This window comes from Musa acuminata, chromosome BXJ2-6 (assembly GCF_036884655.1).
Source record: "Musa acuminata AAA Group cultivar baxijiao chromosome BXJ2-6, Cavendish_Baxijiao_AAA, whole genome shotgun sequence".
Lineage (NCBI taxonomy): Eukaryota > Viridiplantae > Streptophyta > Magnoliopsida > Zingiberales > Musaceae > Musa > Musa acuminata.
In genome coordinates this window covers 32,542,386-32,562,407 of record NC_088343.1, presented here as the reverse complement: position 1 = coordinate 32,562,407, position 20,022 = coordinate 32,542,386, and the positions used below count along the sequence as shown (strand labels likewise).

At 42.8% G+C, this 20,022-nt stretch overlaps 1 protein-coding gene across 1 annotated transcript; it reads right to left on the bottom strand.

The window, feature by feature from the left end:
* Positions 1–1,099: 1,099 nt before the first annotated feature.
* On the bottom strand, positions 1,100–19,003 carry LOC135615277 (DDRGK domain-containing protein 1-like). The gene is made up of 8 exons (XM_065113549.1): positions 18,706–19,003; positions 5,692–5,779; positions 3,028–3,131; positions 2,846–2,947; positions 2,603–2,764; positions 1,923–1,979; positions 1,704–1,740; positions 1,100–1,444 (listed from the first exon to the last, which is right to left on the bottom strand). The coding sequence occupies exons 1-8, from the start codon at positions 18,832–18,834 to the stop codon at positions 1,245–1,247; spliced, it is 879 nt and encodes a 292-aa protein (XP_064969621.1). The 5' UTR covers positions 18,835–19,003; the 3' UTR covers positions 1,100–1,244.
* Positions 19,004–20,022: the final 1,019 nt, after the last annotated feature.

The window sequence follows — 20,022 nt, the reverse complement described above, 5'->3', positions numbered from 1 at the left end:
ACGGATAGGTTGGCAAGATAAGGTTGTGATTGAGTAAAGAAAAAGTAATTAGAAAGGAACACCGGTTTGGCATGCGGTTATCTCAGAGGAGGTCGTTGTAACATTAAACGAAGTAACTGCATCCTGGGAGGGTAATCTCACCGCTATGCACGTGCCACATATACTGGGGCCGTTCGAACAAGGGGAACCGTCTACGATCTGCTAAAGAAAGTAGAATTTGGACGGTTTTGGTACCATTTTCTCTTTTTTTATTTTCGGCTGCTTATCTGCAGAATGTTGGGCGGTAAAGCGCATCCGAGACTCCTTTGGCTCTCTCGTGCTGCTGCTGAGGCAGGTCTGTCTCTCCTCGACTCGACTCGACTCGTTCATCTCCTGGATCTCGCCTTCTCTCTCGTCTTCAGTCCCATTGCGTGGTCTCCTACATTTGGTGGAAGGTCTTGGACATCTCTATGTATTCATCGGCTTCGTTTCAACGTACCTTCAAACAATCGGTGGGCGACACTGAAACCAGCGGGACCGTCGGGCACAGTTGATGAGGAGGTCATCGGCGTCGCCCTCCCAGGGAAGGTCGTCGAAGAGGGAGATGGCAGCGCCCAGACCCGAAAGAGGCCTGGGTTGATACCGGCGCTGTGGAGGTAGGTAACAGGGGGCCCGAGAGGCTAGTTGGTGGAACCGCGGAGTGCGGCCAAGGGCCAAATAAGAGGTGGCCACGGACGAGGTCGGCAAGGTGGCAGGGGGGGGGGGGGGGGGGTGGGAACCCCGAGAGGGTTGGAATTTGTGGAGAAGCGACGAACTGGTTGTCTGGGCCTCTGTTATGTAACTCCATTAATTAGCAAACTCTCCCTTGCACAGCGGACGCGGTGTCTGGCGCACCGCCGGGGGGAGGCCCACTCCGATGAACCTGTTCCGATGTCAAGCTGCTTATAAAGATTAAATTCATTGGAATTAGCTTTGCCAAAATTTACATTATAGAACGGCCGTATTATCTACGATTTCATGGCCGGTGAATGGTAGCTTCATCTTACTTCAGTGAAGCCACCAGATGATTGGTTCCTTTGCAACATTAAACTTCTTTCAGTAAAAATTTGCCCCCTACACCCGTCGAACATGCAATCCATATTTAAACGTCAATCTTGATCCATCCATAAAAGGATTAGAGTCGCGCAGAAACAACAAAACAACGAGGGAAACAAGGATTAGAGCGCTATGCTTTCACATAGAACACTTGAATGTTCAAAGAACTCCTACGCAGCAGCAATCGGAGGCGTAGTCAGTTCATCAAATTGAGGCTTTGGCTCCAAGTCGATAAACTGGTTGGATTTACTAGCTAGATGCGAGATGCTAACTCTTCCTTGCCGTTTGATGTAGTCGGCGACTGCTCTCATTTCCTCAGGTGAAATGTATATGTACTTCCCACGGTCATCCATGACACCGGATAATCTCCCTGGACATTCAATACAAGTGTTCATGTAAGTCTGACTACTTAAAACCGTAATCCATTGAACCACCGCGGAAAATAAGATGAGTTGCAACTCAAAGTGATCGGAGTCATACTAAGTAAACCCATCATGTGTTAAGTAGAAACGACTGCCCTCGTTGCTCGTGCACAGTTAACAAGCCATGTATAATCAGCATGCAGAGACCAAAACGATCCCAAGAGAAGAATAACATAGCAACTGAAAATGCATGTGTGCAACACTTACCCATGCTCTCCAATGTCATTATCCGATTGATGCAGTCCTGCAAAAATTCCATACAATTTCAATAAGCAGAAAAGACGTGCAAGCAAGCATAAAAAAAAAGACTACAACATGACCTACGGAAAAGTGTTTTTCATATATACAACTCATCGACGAACTGTCAACATGTCAAGTCCACAACCGCTACAGGATGTTCCATGACCAAGTAGTTTTTGGCCGTACCTGCGTTCTTAATTTGAATTCTGCTGCAAGGTCCTCCAGAGGAACACATTTCTGTTTCTGAAACAGTTCAAATATATAATATATATTAACTAAAAATGTGAAGACTTTAGAATTATATCAGTTGACTTGAAACATGCCTCAATGTTCTAATGAAATCCAAGCAATTAAAACTAAATAAATAACCATATAAATGAGTAAACAAACAAAATATGACGTGCATATCCATGCATCAAAGTCAACATAAATTCAATGGATTAACTTTCCACCATCCTTGCCGAAGGTGTATGTCAGCCTAAAGCTCCACACATGTTTTTCCATGTGGGTGTGGTGATGGGCATTGTCACAGGTTAAAGAACTGAATGAAGAGTAGTATTGACAAGCAATACTACTTTGACATAAACTGTAATCAAAGAAACTGCAGCCAGAGTTAAGCTTGTCCAATGTATATCTACACGGGGTTAGAAGAAGTCCAGACCACTTTGTCCTTGCTTCAGTCATTGCTAGTTTGGTAATTAGAATATAGTTTGTACACCAGACCTTCACCCCTCTCATTACCAGAATCTCTCAGTTAATTCTCAGTATAAATCATGTGTTATTGAAATTACTGTAACGAGGTTATTGAAAAAACTAGCAATGAAAAGATTGGAATGTCCAAAAAAAAAATTAAAAATAAAATATACCTTGATGTATTCAACAAAATTTGCAAGTAAACCCTGGTTATCATCTCGCGTCTCAATCTCTGTTGTACCTTCAGCATCAACAGAAAATTCCCCTTTCCACTTTTCAAACTCCAAAGCCGCAGCTTCCTCATCCTTGGCCTTCTGAGCCATAGCTTCTTCTTCCTATTTCAAGAATAAAACTGCTTCAAGACAGATAAATTGCTTATCATCTGAAAATAAAAAATAAATGTTGAAGTTACAGACCATCAAACGCTCTTGTGCTACACGCTCCTCATCCTTTCTCCTCCGCATTTCAGCATAGCGATCTTGCTTTGTTTTTCTTGATTCACGTGCTGCCTCCTCAGCCTTACATAATTGTTGATTTCAAATGACCATTCAGACTTAGCTTACAAAACCTACAGAAAAATAATTGCACAGTATTCCACCTGTCGCTGTTCTTCACGTTCCTGTTTCTTCTTTTCCTTTTTCTTTGATGCCTTGGCAACGTAATCAGCTTCTGCAACCTCTTCATCACTTTCATCAAGAACTTCTGAAATTACATTTGTTCATTATATTTATATTCCAACTCCTAACAAAGCTGATAGACTGAATTGATTTAGTAACAAGCTTCAAATATAAAAAACCTACTAGAATTCCAAACCCATAACTGAAAAGAATAATAGTTCAAAACCAAAATGCCACCCCTTAACTTCTCTGAATTTATCCAAAAGCATATTTTTATCCCAAAATACAAGGCCCATTTGTGCTCTGGATACTTTTAAGCAAAGGGCCTAATTTTTAAAATATTTATTTTTCATATATCTCAAAGAAAGAATACTATCTTTCCAACAAGTAGCACCAATGAACAGATGCAACCAAAATTATTATATAACTGGAATTACTTGAATGAGATTGCCCAGAGGTTTTATCCAAAAGATAACTACGATGAACTCAAACTTGTCCAAGCTTGAAGGGTGTCAAACATGTAATCACAAGTTAAATCAAGGATTGAAATATCATACCGTATCGAAGTTTCGACATTCTCTCAATACAGTACGGTACTATATACCAAGCGGTATACTGCTCGGTATACCATTCGATGTGTGTGTGTGTGTGTGTATATATATATATATATATATATATATATATATATATATATATATATATATATATATATATATATATAAAATCTTTTATTTATATATTTATATATAAAAGTTAAAAAAAAAAGTGCGACGTCGCCTCTCTTCTCAACGGGCGGGGCGACGTCACAGAAAAACCTCTCTTCTCCCCGGGCGAGGCGACGTCACAGAAAAACGAGACGACGTCGCCTTTATATATATATATATATATATATATATATATATATATATATATATATATATATATATATATATATATATATATATATATATATATATATATATATATATATACCGTACGGTAGCGCGCGGTCCGCGTACCGGTTTACTATTGGACCGATTCGTACCGCCCGTACCGGGTAATATCATTCAAAATTGTATACCTTGATTAAAATAACATCAATTCAGAAGGTTAAAGTCTTTTTTTATTATTCAATCACCAAGAATAATTACCAACTAACAAAAGATAAGTAATTCAAAAATTCTATTTGATAGATTGAAGATTAACTTTGATTCATGAGCTTGATGAACCAAAAAAATATATAGTTTGATTTGAACTATTATTGAAATATATTAAGTTATGTAATGACAATGGATTTACCTTTTCTTTGCCAACAACTCATTGATGTATAGTATATTTCAATATACAAAACAGTGCACATTTCATTAGATGTTGTAATATTAAAGAGACCAAGAAAGGCACCTAATGTAAGTATTCCCGCAAGGTGAAGGTGGTAGCCAAGACATTATGATTGTTTTGAACAAAATACTTGCTCATATACACAGAACTAATTTCATTTGAGACTAATAAGCTCAAAATAAAAAATTCATGAGAGAAAAGCTTAAAACAATGACCAATAAAGATCAAATTGGTTCTCTTGAGTTCACTAATTTCTTTTGTTCTTTTTAACTTTGCAGACCAAAACTAGGAATATTGGACTAAAACCAGCAAAAACTATCAGAACTGAGATCCAACAGGATCTCCTAAGTTCCAACAGGAAGTTCTACCAGAAATTTCCATTTTGTACTTGGCCAAATTTTGAAATCTCAACCTGAGATTTCAAATGCCAACCATTTTTTGTTATGTTTAGGGATTATATATGTATTTTATGTTTACCTGAGAATTTCAAGGCCCCATCCAGAGGATTTCCAAGCTACAAAGGCTTCCCGATGAAGACAGTTCCCATGTTTTCGGTAGCTAACTGGGATTTTTGAACTACCCAGATCCAGGTGAGAATAAAAGATCATTTAAGTGAATCATGGGATTTCATGAGAAATGCCCATGAAATTCTTATCTCAAATAGAGCCTCAATGAATGAAGTATCAACATTTTTCATCAACAAATGGTTGACTCCACTAAAATAATTGGACTTTATCATAGTGTAATCCTGGAAATTATATCTCTGAATTAACTCCTTTCAAGGACCTACGGTGCTGCATCTAATATTTTGACCACTCGAGGAAGGACTCATAACAACAATATAAAAAGGATCATGCTTTTTTCCAGTGAAGTAGAACATATTGTGTAGGGATGGATCCAATTAAAAATATAAACAGGTCTTGAGATGACTCAAGGACATTGGCTCTTAAGTGAGTTCCTTGTCAGCATAAATACTCTGATTTTCACTCCTAGGTCATCCTTTCAAAATAAAACCAGTGCCCCTCTCAACCTAAGTTTATATTTGATTATTCAATAACTAATCCTTACATAAGACACAAGCAAAACATTAAACTAAAAATAAGGTTAGTTTTCTTCCTGATGATCTGAAACTTCGGTTCAGGTGAAGGAAAAATAATATATGAGATAGATTTTGAACTACTCATCAAGTTGACATATGTTAAAACTAAAAAATGACTGTTAGACACAAAATAGGCAGATGTCTCAGGTAAATTTCCTACCAAAAATAATAATAATTTTAATGTGAATATAACTAGTGTTGGCAAATTACTGGTCAAAAAGAAAATTACCTTCACTGGTAGAAGCAGCAGATGAACTGGCAGCAGCTGGCCTGCGACGCATGCGACGAGCACCGGAAGGGCGGACCACTCTTTCTGCCTGTATAATGTCAATATCATAAAACAAAATTTGAAGAAAAAATTGCCGAACTCCATTTTCGAAGAATAAACAATGAATTAACATCAACACAATAAAAAATATATTAGGATCTGTAAAGTTGAAAGATAAGAGTCAATGTTCATTTTGCAATCTAAAGCAAGCATGTACTAGTTCAATGGAGAACACAAAATTACGGACTTGAGGATATTACAGCTACCAGTATGCTACCAATTGCTGGAGATTTTAGAAGAAACTATTGAGCTTGTCGAGACACTAATTTCAACTGCCACCGTGGTGCATCCCAAAATGGTTCTTTGAGGAAAGAAAATAGAAATACCATGTTCCAGATGAAATTTAAGGTCAATACATCAAGAAGTGACCATACTCCAAAACTTCCCACAATTCCTGAAAACCCTACGTGAACATAAGCCATGCAAGATGATTTTTATCCTTTTTTTTCATTCTTCTAAATCTTATTATCTAGGTTTTTGATATTCCTAACCAAATTCGTCTCAAGAAACTATAACTAATTACAAAACCACCATGTTTTACGTGAAATTTAAGGTCAATATTGTTGAATATCGGATTTTGATGATTAAACCAATTGATAGTGTTTATGATTTAATCTACGTTTTAAGTGACGTGGGATGCTTCGATCAAGGAGAAATAATTAAAGCAGGAAGAATCATGTTGGGCCGGAGAAAAACATGTCAGAAAATTGAACGTCGAGCCGAAGGATCGGTCGACGTATCGACAGAAGGCTTCGGGCCATGAGTTCGGGCATCGGCCCAAGAAGAGCGGATATTGCGCCAATGAAATTGGAGTTGCGGAGGTCAACTGGCCGATTGGGCAATAGGCCGGAAGATAGGACGATACGCCGAAGAATCGGACGAAGCGTCGATGAACCAATGATATGCCAGACAACATTTGATTAGCTTAGTAATAATTGTCTAGATCGAAGTAGGTTTTAACTGTGCGGGATTAACTACGATAGCAAGACATAAAGCAAATTGAAGTCTCGGAGTCAAGGACGCGATTTCGTTGGGAGTTCGAGAGTTCGTCGGAAGTCCGGACATTCTGTCACGAACGATCGTCGCGCACCCGCGACAACTCCGTTCAACGAACCGTTCGTCGCTCTCATCTACATGTACAGTTGCTTGGCAGCATGTTTTGGCTTGGTTTTAAGTCCTTTTGCTTGTAAAAATGTAAGTTCGAACAAGTTACAGTGCTACAAAGCGACCGCTCACCGAACCGAGCAAAACAGCCCCAAAACAACTCCGTTTTCGCCTGCCACGGGCTGTTTTCTGCAGCCCGCTGTTGCACGCAAAACGTGAGCCATCTCAGCACCCTAGAACCACCCGGGTGGCACCATGGGGGATGGGGCTTCGTATAGTGTCGGGCGTTGAACAATCTTTCGCAAGTTCGCATGTTACCTTGACGGGAACTTGTTGTCGCACCCGACACCCGGTGAGCAGCTGTTTGTGGACTTACAACTGTTCGTTTAACCCTCTAAAGTCCTTGTTTTCCTCCTCTCCCTCTTTTCTCGTGTACGCAAGGCGCTCGCTGAATTGCTTGTAAAGCTTCCCCTTTTCGCGAGACGTCGGGACTTGTCCGTCGCTCGTTCTTCGAACTAATCAACTTTCTTCTTTTACAGGTCCTTCGGGACCTGCGAGAGGTTGCAAGTGGGTTGATCTTTGCGGACACAAATCGTAAAGGTGAAGCGCGACTTAGGCAACGCAAGCTAAGTTCAGGTCTTTGCCGCAAGGGTGCCTCGTGACTTAGGCAACGCAAGCTAAGTTCGCGTCTTTGCCGCAAGGGTGCCTCATGACTTAGGCAATTCCAGCTAAGTCTGTGACATTGTGGTATCAGAGCGGGCAAGCACTTCGAGCGAGCAGCGAAGCAACTTCGCCATGGCAAAGCATCGTGGCGAATCAAGCAAGATGGGGCAAGCCAGACCCTTGCCCCAAGCAGCCGCAGGTGGGCTGCAAGTGCACAATCGCTCTCATGCTGTTGGAGCCGCTCAGGAGGAGCGCGATAGTGAACATGATGAGCGAGAAGTTAGCTGTTTTCCGCGAGTGGAGGAGGCACAATCTGGAGCGCTAACCAGGAAAAAGAGTCATAAGGAGAGACTCACAACGGCGGAAACCCACTTGGATGTTCTTGAAGCGAGCTTGGAGGAACTCTACCATGGCCAACGAAGGCTTGTTGGGGTAGAAAGCTCGCAAGAAGAAGCGGAGACCAGGATCGACAAGGTTAAGGCCCTAGTCGACCGATTGTCAGATGACACCAAAGACTCTGCGCAACACCTGCAGGAAGTTGTGGCGGAACTCACTTCAAGGGTGACCATGCTCACAAGAGCACTAAATGCGGGTGGAAGCAACACCCGCGTTGCGTCGCCACAAAACTTGAGGGCACTCGAGCCTCATGGTTATGGAGGGGCTAGAGATGCCAAAGAGCTCGAAAATTTCCTATTCGACATGGAACAATACTTTCGAGCTACGAGGCCTGATTCTGAAGAAACCAAAGTTTCTATAGCAACAATGTATCTAAACGGAGATGCAAAACTTTGGTGGCGAACCCGTTGGGAGGAAATCCAACAAGGTCGGTGTCGAGTTGACACATGGGAGGACCTGAAGCGGGAGTTGAGAACTCAGTTCCTACCGGAGAACACAGAGTTCGTCGCAAGAAGGAAGTTGAGACAACTCCGCCAAAATACCTACATTCGAGACTACGTGAAGCAATTTTCTGCGCTAATGCTGGACATACAGGACATGTCCGAGAAGGATAAGCTAATCAGCTTCCTCGATGGTTTGAAGCCATGGGCTCAACAAGAACTACATCGAAGGAATGTCGCCGATGTGATCGGGGCAATTGTTGCCGCAAAAAGGCTCACCGACTTTGTTTCCTCCGAAGACCCGGGAAAAAGGAAACAATCTTCAAGCAATCGCCCTCCAAAATATTCTCGAGGGAAGGAGCTCGAGGGCGAACAGAGGAAGAAGAGTTCCCACAAAGGGCCAAGCTCGAACAGAGGAAGAAGAGTTCCCACAAAGGACCAAGCCCGAAAGGCAAGGCCCCGAAACCTAACGGATGCTTCTTGTGCGGAGGGCCACACATGGTGAGGGAGTGGCCACAAAAACAGGCACTCAATACTTTAACAGCTTCCATCAACCCCCGATCGGACAAGGGCAAGGCTGTCGCTCTTAGTTTGAGTAGTTCTGAATCCAACAGCGACGATGAGGAGTCGCAAGGACCCCGGATGGGAGCAATGCATTTGTTGAATACCATGCGGGGTCAAGTGGAGGAGAACACAAAGACAAGGTTACAAAAAGCAAGAAGTGGCGAGCTGATGTATGCAGACATTAAGCTCAATGGTCAAACGACCCGTACAATGGTGGACACGGGTGCTACCCACAACTTTATCGCCGATCAAGAAGCAAAGCGACTTAGGCTGATCTTGGAGAAGAGCCCAAGTCGAATGAAGGCGGTGAACTCGGAGGCCAAGCAAATCTCCGGGTTGGCAAAGGGAGTTCCCATCAAGATCGGAACATGGAGCGGGAGCACAAACATGATGGTGGTGCCACTAGATGACTTCCAAGTGATTCTTGGAATGGAATTTATGCACGCGGCCAAGTTGGTGTCAATGTCATCCCTTAACTCCCTATGTGTGATGGGAGGTGACGACCCCTGTGTGGTTCCCGTCTCTCGGAGAGGAGCCAGGGAACCTCAACATATATTGGCATTACAACTGAAGAAAGGGGTGCGAAAAGGTGAATTAACATTCGTGGTTGCTATGAAGCTAGAGTCACTCGACGAGAAGGTCATTCATGAACCTGTTGTGGTGGCGAACATCCTGAAAGAGATCACTGACGTTATGCCACCCAAGTTGCCGAAGACTCTTTCCGCCACGCGGAGGCGTGGATCACAACATCGAGCTAGAGCCGGGAGTGAAGCCTCCAGCGGGACCACCCTACCGCATGCCCCCGCCAGAGTTGGCAGAACTCAGAAAGCAATTAGGTGAACTGCTAAGCGGTGGTCTCATCCGCAGCTCTAAAGCACCATTCGGAGCTCCAGTTCTCTTCCAGAAGAAACAAGATGGAAGCCTCCGACTATGCATCGATTACCAAGCCCTCAACAAAGTGACGGTAAAGAACAAGTATCCCATCCCACTCATCGCAGACTTGTCCGATCAGTTGGGCAAAGCCAAGTATTTCTCAAAACTCGACCTTTGGTAGGGGTATTGGCAGGTGCGCGTTGCTCAAGGCGACGAAACGAAGACTACCTGGGTGACCAGGTATAAAGCGTTTGAGTTCTTGGTGATGCCTTTCGGCTTAACCAACGCTCCGGCCACGTTCTGCACTCTCACGAACCAACTATTCAAGGAGTATTGGATAAGTTTGTGGTCGTCTACTTAGACGATATCGTCGTCTACAATCAAACGCTCGAGGAGCATGTCAAGCACCTTCGGACAATCTTCAAGGTTCTCAGGGAGAACACGTTGTTCGTGAAAAGGGAGAAATGCTACTTTGCCCAAATGGAGATCTTATTCTTGGGGCATCGAATCGATGATGGCTCCATTCGGATGGACAAATCGAAGGTGCAAGCGGTTGCGGAATAGCGAACTCCAAAGAAGGTGCTAGAGTTAAGATCCTTCCTTGGCTTCGTCAACTACTATCGACGCTTCATAGCGGGGTATTCGAAGCATGCAACTCCATTGACGGAGTTGCTGAAGAAGGAGCAACCTTGGAGGTGGTCTGATAAATGTGAGATTGCATTCCAAGATCTAAAGGCTGCTGTATTAGAAGAACCAGTGCTTAAATTATTGGACTATAGGGAGCCCTTCGAAGTCCATACAGATGCTTCAGACTTCGTTATTGGGGGAGTACTCATGCAGGAGGGTCATCCGGTGGCTTACAAGAGCCGCAAACTCAATGAGACTGAGCAGCGGTATCCGGTGCACGAGAAGGAGATGACAGCGGTGATCCACTGTCTACGAGTTTGGCGACACTACCTTCTTGGATCGCGATTTGTACTAAGGACGAACAATATCGTTTTAAGCTATTTCTAAACTCAAAAGAAACTCTCCCCGAAGCAAGCAAACTCAGAAAAAACTCTCCCCAAAGCAAGCACGATGGCAGGACTTCCTGGCTGAGTTTGATATGGCAATGGAGTACAAACCCGGAAAAGGCGAATATCGTGGCCGATGCATTGAGTCGGAAAGTGGAGCGTGTGAATGCCGTACAATTGGAGGGCAGAGGCCAAGCAAGTCAGTTGCACTCCAACTTCCTTTCCAGGATCAGGGATGGATTGTACAGCGATCCCCAAGCAGAAGCCCTGATACAACTCACTAAAGAAGGCAAGGCACGACGATTTTAAGTCCAGGAGGGACTCGTTTACACCAAAGGGAATAGAGTTTATGTTCCTCGAGTGGACAATCTGAGACGTGAACTCTTAAGAGAGTGTCACGATTCCCTATGGGTTGGACACCCCGGCATTCACAGAACCTTGGCTCTCGTGGAGAGGGCCTTCTATTGGCCGAAGATGGGGACTGATGTGGAGGAATATGTTCGAACGTGCCTCACTTGCCAGCAAGACAAGGTGGAGCAATGGAAGCCGGTGGGACTTTTGGACCCGTTGCCCATACCAGAAAGGTCGTGGGAGAGCATTTCCTTGGACTTCATATCAAGCTTGCACGTAGTAGAGAGACTCGGATCGATACTCGTGGTAATCGATCGATTTTCAAAGTATGCAACTTTCATTGCTGCTCCCCTACACTGTTCACAGTGATTTAAAAAGCGTTAGGCGCTCGCCCGAGCGAAACGAGGCGCTAAAATATAAAAATATATAATATAATTAATAAATATAATTATTTAAAATTTTAAATTAAAAAATGCTATTAAATTAAAAAAATCTATTAACAGTATTGAAAATTAATAATTTCAAATAAACCTAACAATATTAACAGTATACAGTATACTGTTAACAAAAGGAGAAGAAGTGTAAGGGGGTGCTGAGCCTGCTGATTGAGAAAAGAGGAAGCGACAGCGGCAGCGGAGTGTAAGGAGGCAGCGGCGAGCGGCGACAGCGGCAACGGCGACCGAGCAAAGGGAGCGGGAGCGGGAGCGGGAGCGGGAGCAGGAGCAGGAGCGGCGAGCAGCGGGAGGTGTGAGCGGCGATAGCGGCAGCGTTTGCGAGTAGCGACAGCGGCGAGTAGCGGCAGCAGGAGCAGGAGCGGCGAGCAGTGAGAGGCGCGAGCGGCGACAGCGACAGTGTTTGCGAGCAACGACAGCGGCGAGCGGCAACAGCGGCAGCATTTGCGAGTAGCGACAGCGGCGAGCAACGGGATCGGGAGCAACAACGGCGTGGGTTAGGGTTCGGTTGTCACTTATAGCAATTTTAGTTGGTTCGATCGAACCATCTAACCATCAGAGACCGAACCAGGACCGAACCAGAGCTAAAATCCTGTTTGAAACGCGCCGCCTGGGAGATTAGCGAGGCACTCGGACCTCGCCTCGCCTCGCTCGAGCGCCTTTTTAAATCACTGACTGTTTAGTAGAGGAGGCGGCCAAGTTGATGATGAAGGATGTGGTGAAGTATTGGGGAGTCCCGCACGATATCATCAGTGATCGAGACGCTTGGTTCCTGGGACGATTCTGGACCAAGCTATTCAAATTGTTAGGGTCCAAGTTATATTTCTCCACAAGCCTCCACCCCAAGACGGATGGCCAAACCGAAAGGATAAACTCGCTCCTAGAGCAATATCTTCGGCACTACGTGAGTGCCAACCAACGAGATTGGGTGAAGTTGTTAGACATTGCCCAATTCTCCTACAACTTGCAGCGGAGCTTTGCGTCCAACAAGAGCCCCTTCGAGATCATTACAAGACAACAACCGTCAACTCCTCACACCATGACAATCGGGTATACTAGGAGTAGTCTGTCAGCCTACCACTTCTCAAAGGAGTGGCACTGAAATGCAGATATTGCGCGGGCTTACTTGGAGAAGGCGGCAAAAAGGATGGAGTGGACAGACTTGGGAAGGCGACCGCAAGAGTTCAAGGTCGGCGATTTGGTGCTAGTAAAGCTCCAACCAGCATCACTCCAATTCTTTATGAACAAAGTACACAAATGATTGGTGCGCAAGTATGAAGGGCCCTTCCCAATTATCAGCAGGGTGGGCAACGTCTCCTACAAGTTACAGCTGTCGGCGTGGTTCAAAATTCACAATGTTCTTCACGCCAGCAACCTAAAAGCCTACCACTCGGATCCGCAAGATGCTTCCCGAAGTGTTCCAACTCGACTACTCCACACCAGAGTCTCCTACGAGAAGCGAGTTGAAACTATTTTAGCGGATCGCAAGATAAAGCTACCCAATGGAGCTGAGCAGACTGAGTACTTAGTGAAGTGGCGAAAGCTTCCCCGAACTGAAGCCAATTAGGAACCCAAAGATGCCCAGTGACATGAAGAAGCAATTATCAACAACTACCAACAAGCGTCGACGAGGGCGTCGACAGTTTGAGTGGGGGAGAATGTCACGAACGGTCATCGCGCACCCACAACAACTATGTTCAACGAACCGTTCGTCGCTCTCATCTACATGTACAGTTGCTTGGCAGCATGTTTTGGCTTGGTTTGAAGTTCTTTTGCTTGTAAAAATATAAGTTCGAACAAGTTGTAGCGCTACAGTGCGACCGCTCACCGAACTGAGCAAAACAATCCTAAAACAGCTCCGTTTTCGCGTGCCACGGGCTGTTTTCTATAGCTCGTTGCTGCACGCGAAACGTCAGCCATCTCAGCACCCTGGAACCACCCGGGTGGCACCATGGGGGATGGGGCTTTGGTATAGTGTCGGGTGTTGAACAATCTTTCGTAAGTTCGCACGTTACCTTGACGGGAACTTGTTGTCGCGCTCGGCACCCGGTGAGCAGCTGTTTGTGGACTTGCAGCTGTTCGTTCAACCCTTTAAAGTCCTTGTTTTCCTCCTCTCCCTTTTTTCTCACATGCATGCAAGGTGCTCGCTAAATTGCTTGTAAAGCTTCCCCTTTTCGCAAGACATTGGGACTTGTCCGTCGCTCGTTCTTTGAACTAATCAACTTTCTCTTTTACTGGTTCTTCGGGACCTGTGAGAGGTTGCAAGTGGGCTGATCTTTGTGGTCGCAAATCGCAAAGGCGAAGCGCGACTTAGGCAACGCAAGCTAAGTTCACGTCTTTGCCACAAGGGTGCCTCGCGACTTAGGCAACACAAGCTAAGTTCGCGTCTTTACCGCAAGGGTACCTCACGACTTAGGCAATTCCAGCTAAGTCCGTGATAGTTTGTCGAAAGTTCTACCAGAATTGACTGAGAAGTCCAGGAGCTTGCCAAAGAAGCTCGTCGGAACTCACAAAGAAGATCGTCGTGAAGTCCAGGAGCTTGCCAAGAGTTCGCTGGAACATTGCCGAGAGATCATCGGAAGTTCGCCGGAAGATCGTCGGAAGCTCGCCGGAAGAAACCTAGACTTACAGATTTGTTTAGCTTAGTAAATGTCTTAAATTTCGTAGTTAGCACATAACTGAGATTGGAATTGGGCCAACACAATTAGGGACCAATTGGGCCTATATATGGACTGTGTTGGGTCCAATGAAAGGCCCAAACAATGACCTAACAGGTGGCACCGTCGTGGCACAATCTCCGAGACTGTGTCAGGCGATGGTACCATCAGTGTCACTGTCAGGCGATGGTACCGCCAGTCTGGGAGGTGGTACCTCCTAGACACAGTCTCCGAGAGACTGTTAGACGATGGTACTGTCCAATGTCAGGCTACAAGCGATGGTACCACCCAGTGCAGGCGGTAGTACCGCCCGTACCCCGGAAACCCGGGATGAGACATTTTTAGGCTCCAAGTTTAAATCAACTTGAGGCTTATAAATACCCCTCTCATCCCTGGTTAACATACACAAGAATAGAGAGTGAAAAAGAAAGAAAAAGCTATTGTAATCTTATGTGAACTCCTCTCAAACTCTAAGTGCTAGTGAAGTTTAAGAGGGGAGGTTGTGGGGGTTGTAAATGTTCTCTCTTGAACTTGTCAAAAGGAAAATCGAGTTGTAAGAGTGGTTGATCTTCGCCCATTGAAGGAAGATCGTTAGTAGATGCCGGTGGCCTCGACGGAAGGGGAATCGGTGGAGTGGAAGTAAGTCACGACGACCGAACCACTATAATTCGGTTTACATTTCTGTTTTGCTAATTACCTTAACTGCAAACTGCCTTACTTGCTTTACATCCACTATACTCTTCTGTATGCTTTCAAGTTAACATCTTCCGAAACGGATTTAATCGCAACGAGATTTTGAAATGATAACTTTTATTCGCTGCACTAATTCACCCCCCCCCCCCCCCCTAGTGCTGACTCGTTCCTAACAGTTGGTATTTCGAAATCAAATCAAAGAAAAAGACAAAAAGGGAGAATGCATGTTTTCTTGAAAATACCTCTAAAGCTTTTTGATTTTTCAACAAGTGATTCTTAGTGATGAATCTATCTTAAGTAATCTCTTGAAAATAAATAATCTTGATTTGGCGATTTGAATTTAAATGAGCTTTATCTTGATTTTTCAAGATTTATAACTTGTGATTTCTTATACATGAATCAAGATATTATATCATTTGATCTCCTATGTTTCTTTTATCCATTAATAAAAGAAGAGATTTGTTGAAATAAATCATGTCTTGTGGCATTCATGAAAAATTAAGACATTATGCAAGAATCGAGTTCTCATGTGAATCTATTTACGTTGCCTTCATTGAATTTTCTGAAAATTGATGATTTGAATTTAAATGACAAATTTTCAACCGAATCATGAACTTTCTTTTTGATTTCTCTACTTGAGCTATCTTTTATGAGAATAAAAAATTTTCTATCTTCGATTATTTCTTCTTATCATTTACTAAAGAAGAGACTTATGTAAACAAACTATTACTTTGATAATGGTTTGTAATAGTTTGAAATTATGTATGTTATATATTAAAGATTTAAAATCATGTTTTGATATCATGCATACCCAAGAAATGTTGATTTGACAAATTGAATGAGTTAAAAATGAATGATGATTTTTCTCTTGATTATAACTTGTGATATTTGTTTTATGAATCATCATCTTAATTTCTTGATATTTGATACCATCATGATGTGAAATATTTTTGATTTGGAATGATGCATGCAATACTTATGATTTTATTATGATGATGTATATGATGCATTGCATATGATATGAATCATGATTAAAATTGCCTTGATTTGAATTCAAGGTTTATCTCAATTATGACATTTTGAAATAAGATTGACACTTTATCTTTGTCATAATTTGTAAATTGAAATAAAGAGAAATGAATTGCACCATTGTATTGTTATTCCCCTCTTTTTGCCAATGACAAAGGGGGAGAGAAAAATTGCTAGCATGCACATCACGAAAAGAGGCAAACTTACTAGCTTGCTCATCTCAAAAGAGAAGCAAGAAGTGCTATCTTGCAAATCTCAAGATAAGCAATGTTTGTTAAGTTACACATTTCAAGAAGATACAAAAAATAGTCTATCTTGCATACTCTAAAATGATATAAATTTACTAGCTTGCATGTTCTGATGTAACACTTGCTAAATTTACTAGGAGAAAAACTTGTAAAGAAACAAGATTGCTAATTTGCATACAAGAAGCAAAAGTTACCTTTTTGAGCATCTCAAATATTGCTAGTTTATTTTTTAAAATGTTATAAAATTTTGCTAGCTTGCATGATGTAGAACTTGCTATCTTGAACATCACCAAGAATTGCTAGCTTGCAATCTCAAGAGAAGCAAAAGTGTTATCTTGCCTATCTTAAGAAGCAAAACATGCTAACATGCACATCTAGCAAAATTTACAAACTTGTAAAACTCAAAATTATTGCTAACTTGCATGATGATAAAACTTGAGATTATGTCTATAATGCAATGATTTGAACTTGTATATCTAAACACTTGATAGTTGAACTTCTCCTTTTTGTTGATTTACAAAGGGGCAGAAGTATGATGATGTTATGCATAAGTTTACGATAACATGTTGGTTTAATTTTTGAATCCAAGAGTTCATCTCATATATATCATATTAATAGAGGGAGTTAAGGTTAACTCTATCATCAATTTGTTGTCATCATAAAAAATGAGGAGATTGTTGAATCTCGGATTTTGATGATGAAACCAATTGATAGTGTTTATGATTTGATCTATGTTTTGAGTGACGCGGGATGCTTCGATCAGGGAGAGACAATTAAAGCAGGAAGAATCATGTTGGGTCGGAGAAAAACATGTCAAAAGATTGGACGTCGAGACGAAGGATCGGTCGATATATCGACAAAAGGCTTCAGGCCATGAGTTCGGGCATCGGGCCAAGAAGAGCGAATATTGCGTCAAGGAAATCGGAGTTGCGGAAGTCAACTATCCGATTGGACAATAGGTCGCAAGAGAGGACGATGCATCGAAGAATCGGACAAAGCATCGATGAACTAATGGACAACATTTGATTAGCTTAGTAATAATTGTCTAGACCGAAGTAAGTTTTAACAAGGCAGGATTAACTACGATAGTAAGGCATAAAGCAAAATGAAGTCTCGGAGTCAAGGACGCGATTTCGTTGGGAGTTCGAGAGTTCGTCGGAAGTCCGGACATTCTATCTCGTAGTTAGCACATAATTGGGATTGGAATTGAGCCAACCCAATTAGGGGCCAGTTGGGCCCATGTATAGACTGTGTTGGGCCCAATGAAAGGCCCAAACAATGACCCAACAAGTGGCACCATCGTGGCACAATCTCCGAGACTATGTCAGGCGATGGTACCGCCCAAACACAGTCTCCGAGAGACTATCAGGCGGTGGTACCGCCCAGTGTCAGGCTACAAGTGATGGTACCGCCCAGTGCAAGCGGTAGTACCGCCCGTACCCCGGAAACCCGGGATGAGACATTTTTAGGCTTCGAGTTTGAATCAACTTGAGGCCTATAAATACCCCTCTCATCCCTAGTTAACATACACAAGAATATAAAGTGAAAAAAAAAAATGGTGTTGTAATCTTGTGTAAACTCCTCTCAAACTCTAAGTGTTAATGAAGTTTAAGAGTGGAGGTTATAGGGGTTGTAAAGGTTCTCTTCTAAACCTATCAAAAGGAGAATTGAGTTGTAATGGTGGTTAATCTTCGCCCATTGAAGGAAGATCGTTAGTGGATGCCGGTGGCCTCGACGGAAGGGGAATCAGTGGAGTGGATGTAGGTCACGATGACCGAACCACTATAATTCGGTTTGCATTTCTATTTTACTATTTACCTTAACTGCAAACTACCTTACTTGCTTTACATCCACTACCCTCTTCCATAAGTAAACAGAAGTCAGCCTAGAAGATCTCTCTCTCTCTCTCTCTCTCTCTCTCTCTCTCTCTTCCATTCCATTCCATTCCATTCTTTAAATCTCGTTAGCTAGGTTTCGGATGCTCCTAACCAGCTTCATCTCAAGAAATTCAAACTAATTACAAAGCCACCATGTCTTAGGTGAAATTTAAGGTCAATATATCAAGAAGCGGACATACCCCAAAGTTCCAACGAATCCTGAAAACCCAATGTAAACAGAGGCGACGCCAGATCTCTTCTAGTTCGATTTTTCCCCCTTCTTCTAAATCACAGTCAACAAGTTTTAATATTCCAAGACAAAATCGTTCTCGAGAAATTACAAATTTTCCATCAATCATGCAATGATTCTTCGAGAATTCCATCGAAAGTTTCCTCAAACAAGAAAAGGAAGCTCCAATCGAATGATGATGGCCCGGATAAAGCGTCCGATGATAAATCCCGTTCCAAAAGATCCTTCCTAAGCACATCTAAACACAGTGGACAACCCTAAAATAAAAGACCTCGAATGAAGAATCAAGAACGATTAGGAATCACCTGTTGCGGCTGCGGTTCATCTTCGTGGTCGTGAGGGGAACAAGCGACCTGACGTCTCCTCCACCAAAGCAGTGGGACGAGAGCGAACACCAGAAGCATCAAAAGAATCCCCACGACGATCCCCTCCATCTCTCCCTCCCTCTCTCCCACTACTCACCGCGAATGAAAAACGAACACCTTAAATAGCAACAGCGGACCGGGTTCGATCAACTCGACAAAGAACCGGAGAAAACGGACCGGCCACCAGCCCTTACCCCATCCGATTAGGTCGGATTTCTGCAGCCACCCAGTGTCTGCTTCGCCCGATAACTACGTTAAAGAACCGGATCCGATAATCACCAGATTCATATAAATCCACATCCATTACGTTTTGGATAATGCAATCATCATATTTGGCCAGTGTTGCATCCATGCACTAAAATTTCAAAATGTTTTTCAATTTAAATTTATTTTTCTTATAAATGTTGGACAGTGACTCATTTGGTTTTTCTCAGAGCCATTCTAATCATCCGGTTGCATTGCTATATATTTATTGTCATGAACATTCTCATCAATTAATCCTATCAGATTAGAACTTCACTTGTAAATGAATGCTTCACTGCTGGGAAATCATCCTTAAGGCTCAACAACATCTCAAGTAAGATAGCTCCATTGCTGATATATCCCAATATAAAAAGACAATACTGATCATAAGATGGTCTCAGAAGCACTACTTTCCAGCTTCTCCATCTCCATGGATTTCTCTTCCTCTTGTTTCTTGTTTGGATTAGCATCATCTACTATGAGGCCTTTATGGAGCATTTCATTGGCTTCCACTTGCATTCACATGAAACTGATACATGTGTACCAACAATTACGATCCAAATAATCAACGGAGCATCAAGCGCACAGAGTTGATGTCAAGTATACATATGCATCCAATACTTACGGGACGTACCAAATAATCGAATTTATACATCACATTTGTGAGCTCTCAGTCGACCTTCTCATCTCCTATTCTTTTCTTTTCTCTCTCTTTCTCATCTTCTCACCACATGGAACTTCAGGTTAGAGTTTAAGTGATGCAGTAGCAACGAAATCTATGGTACTGCTAGATTTTCTCTCTCTTTCTCTTCACCGGATAGGACTTCAGGTTAGAGTTAAGTGATGCAGTAGCAATAATCTATGGTACTGCTAGATTTTCTCTCTCTTTTTCTCTTCACCACATAGAACTTCAGGCTGGAGTTAAAGTGATGCAGTAGCAACGAAGCCCTAGTAGTCTATAGAACTGCTAGAGTTCAGTTGGCGAATCAAATTATTCCGAAACAGATAGCCAAG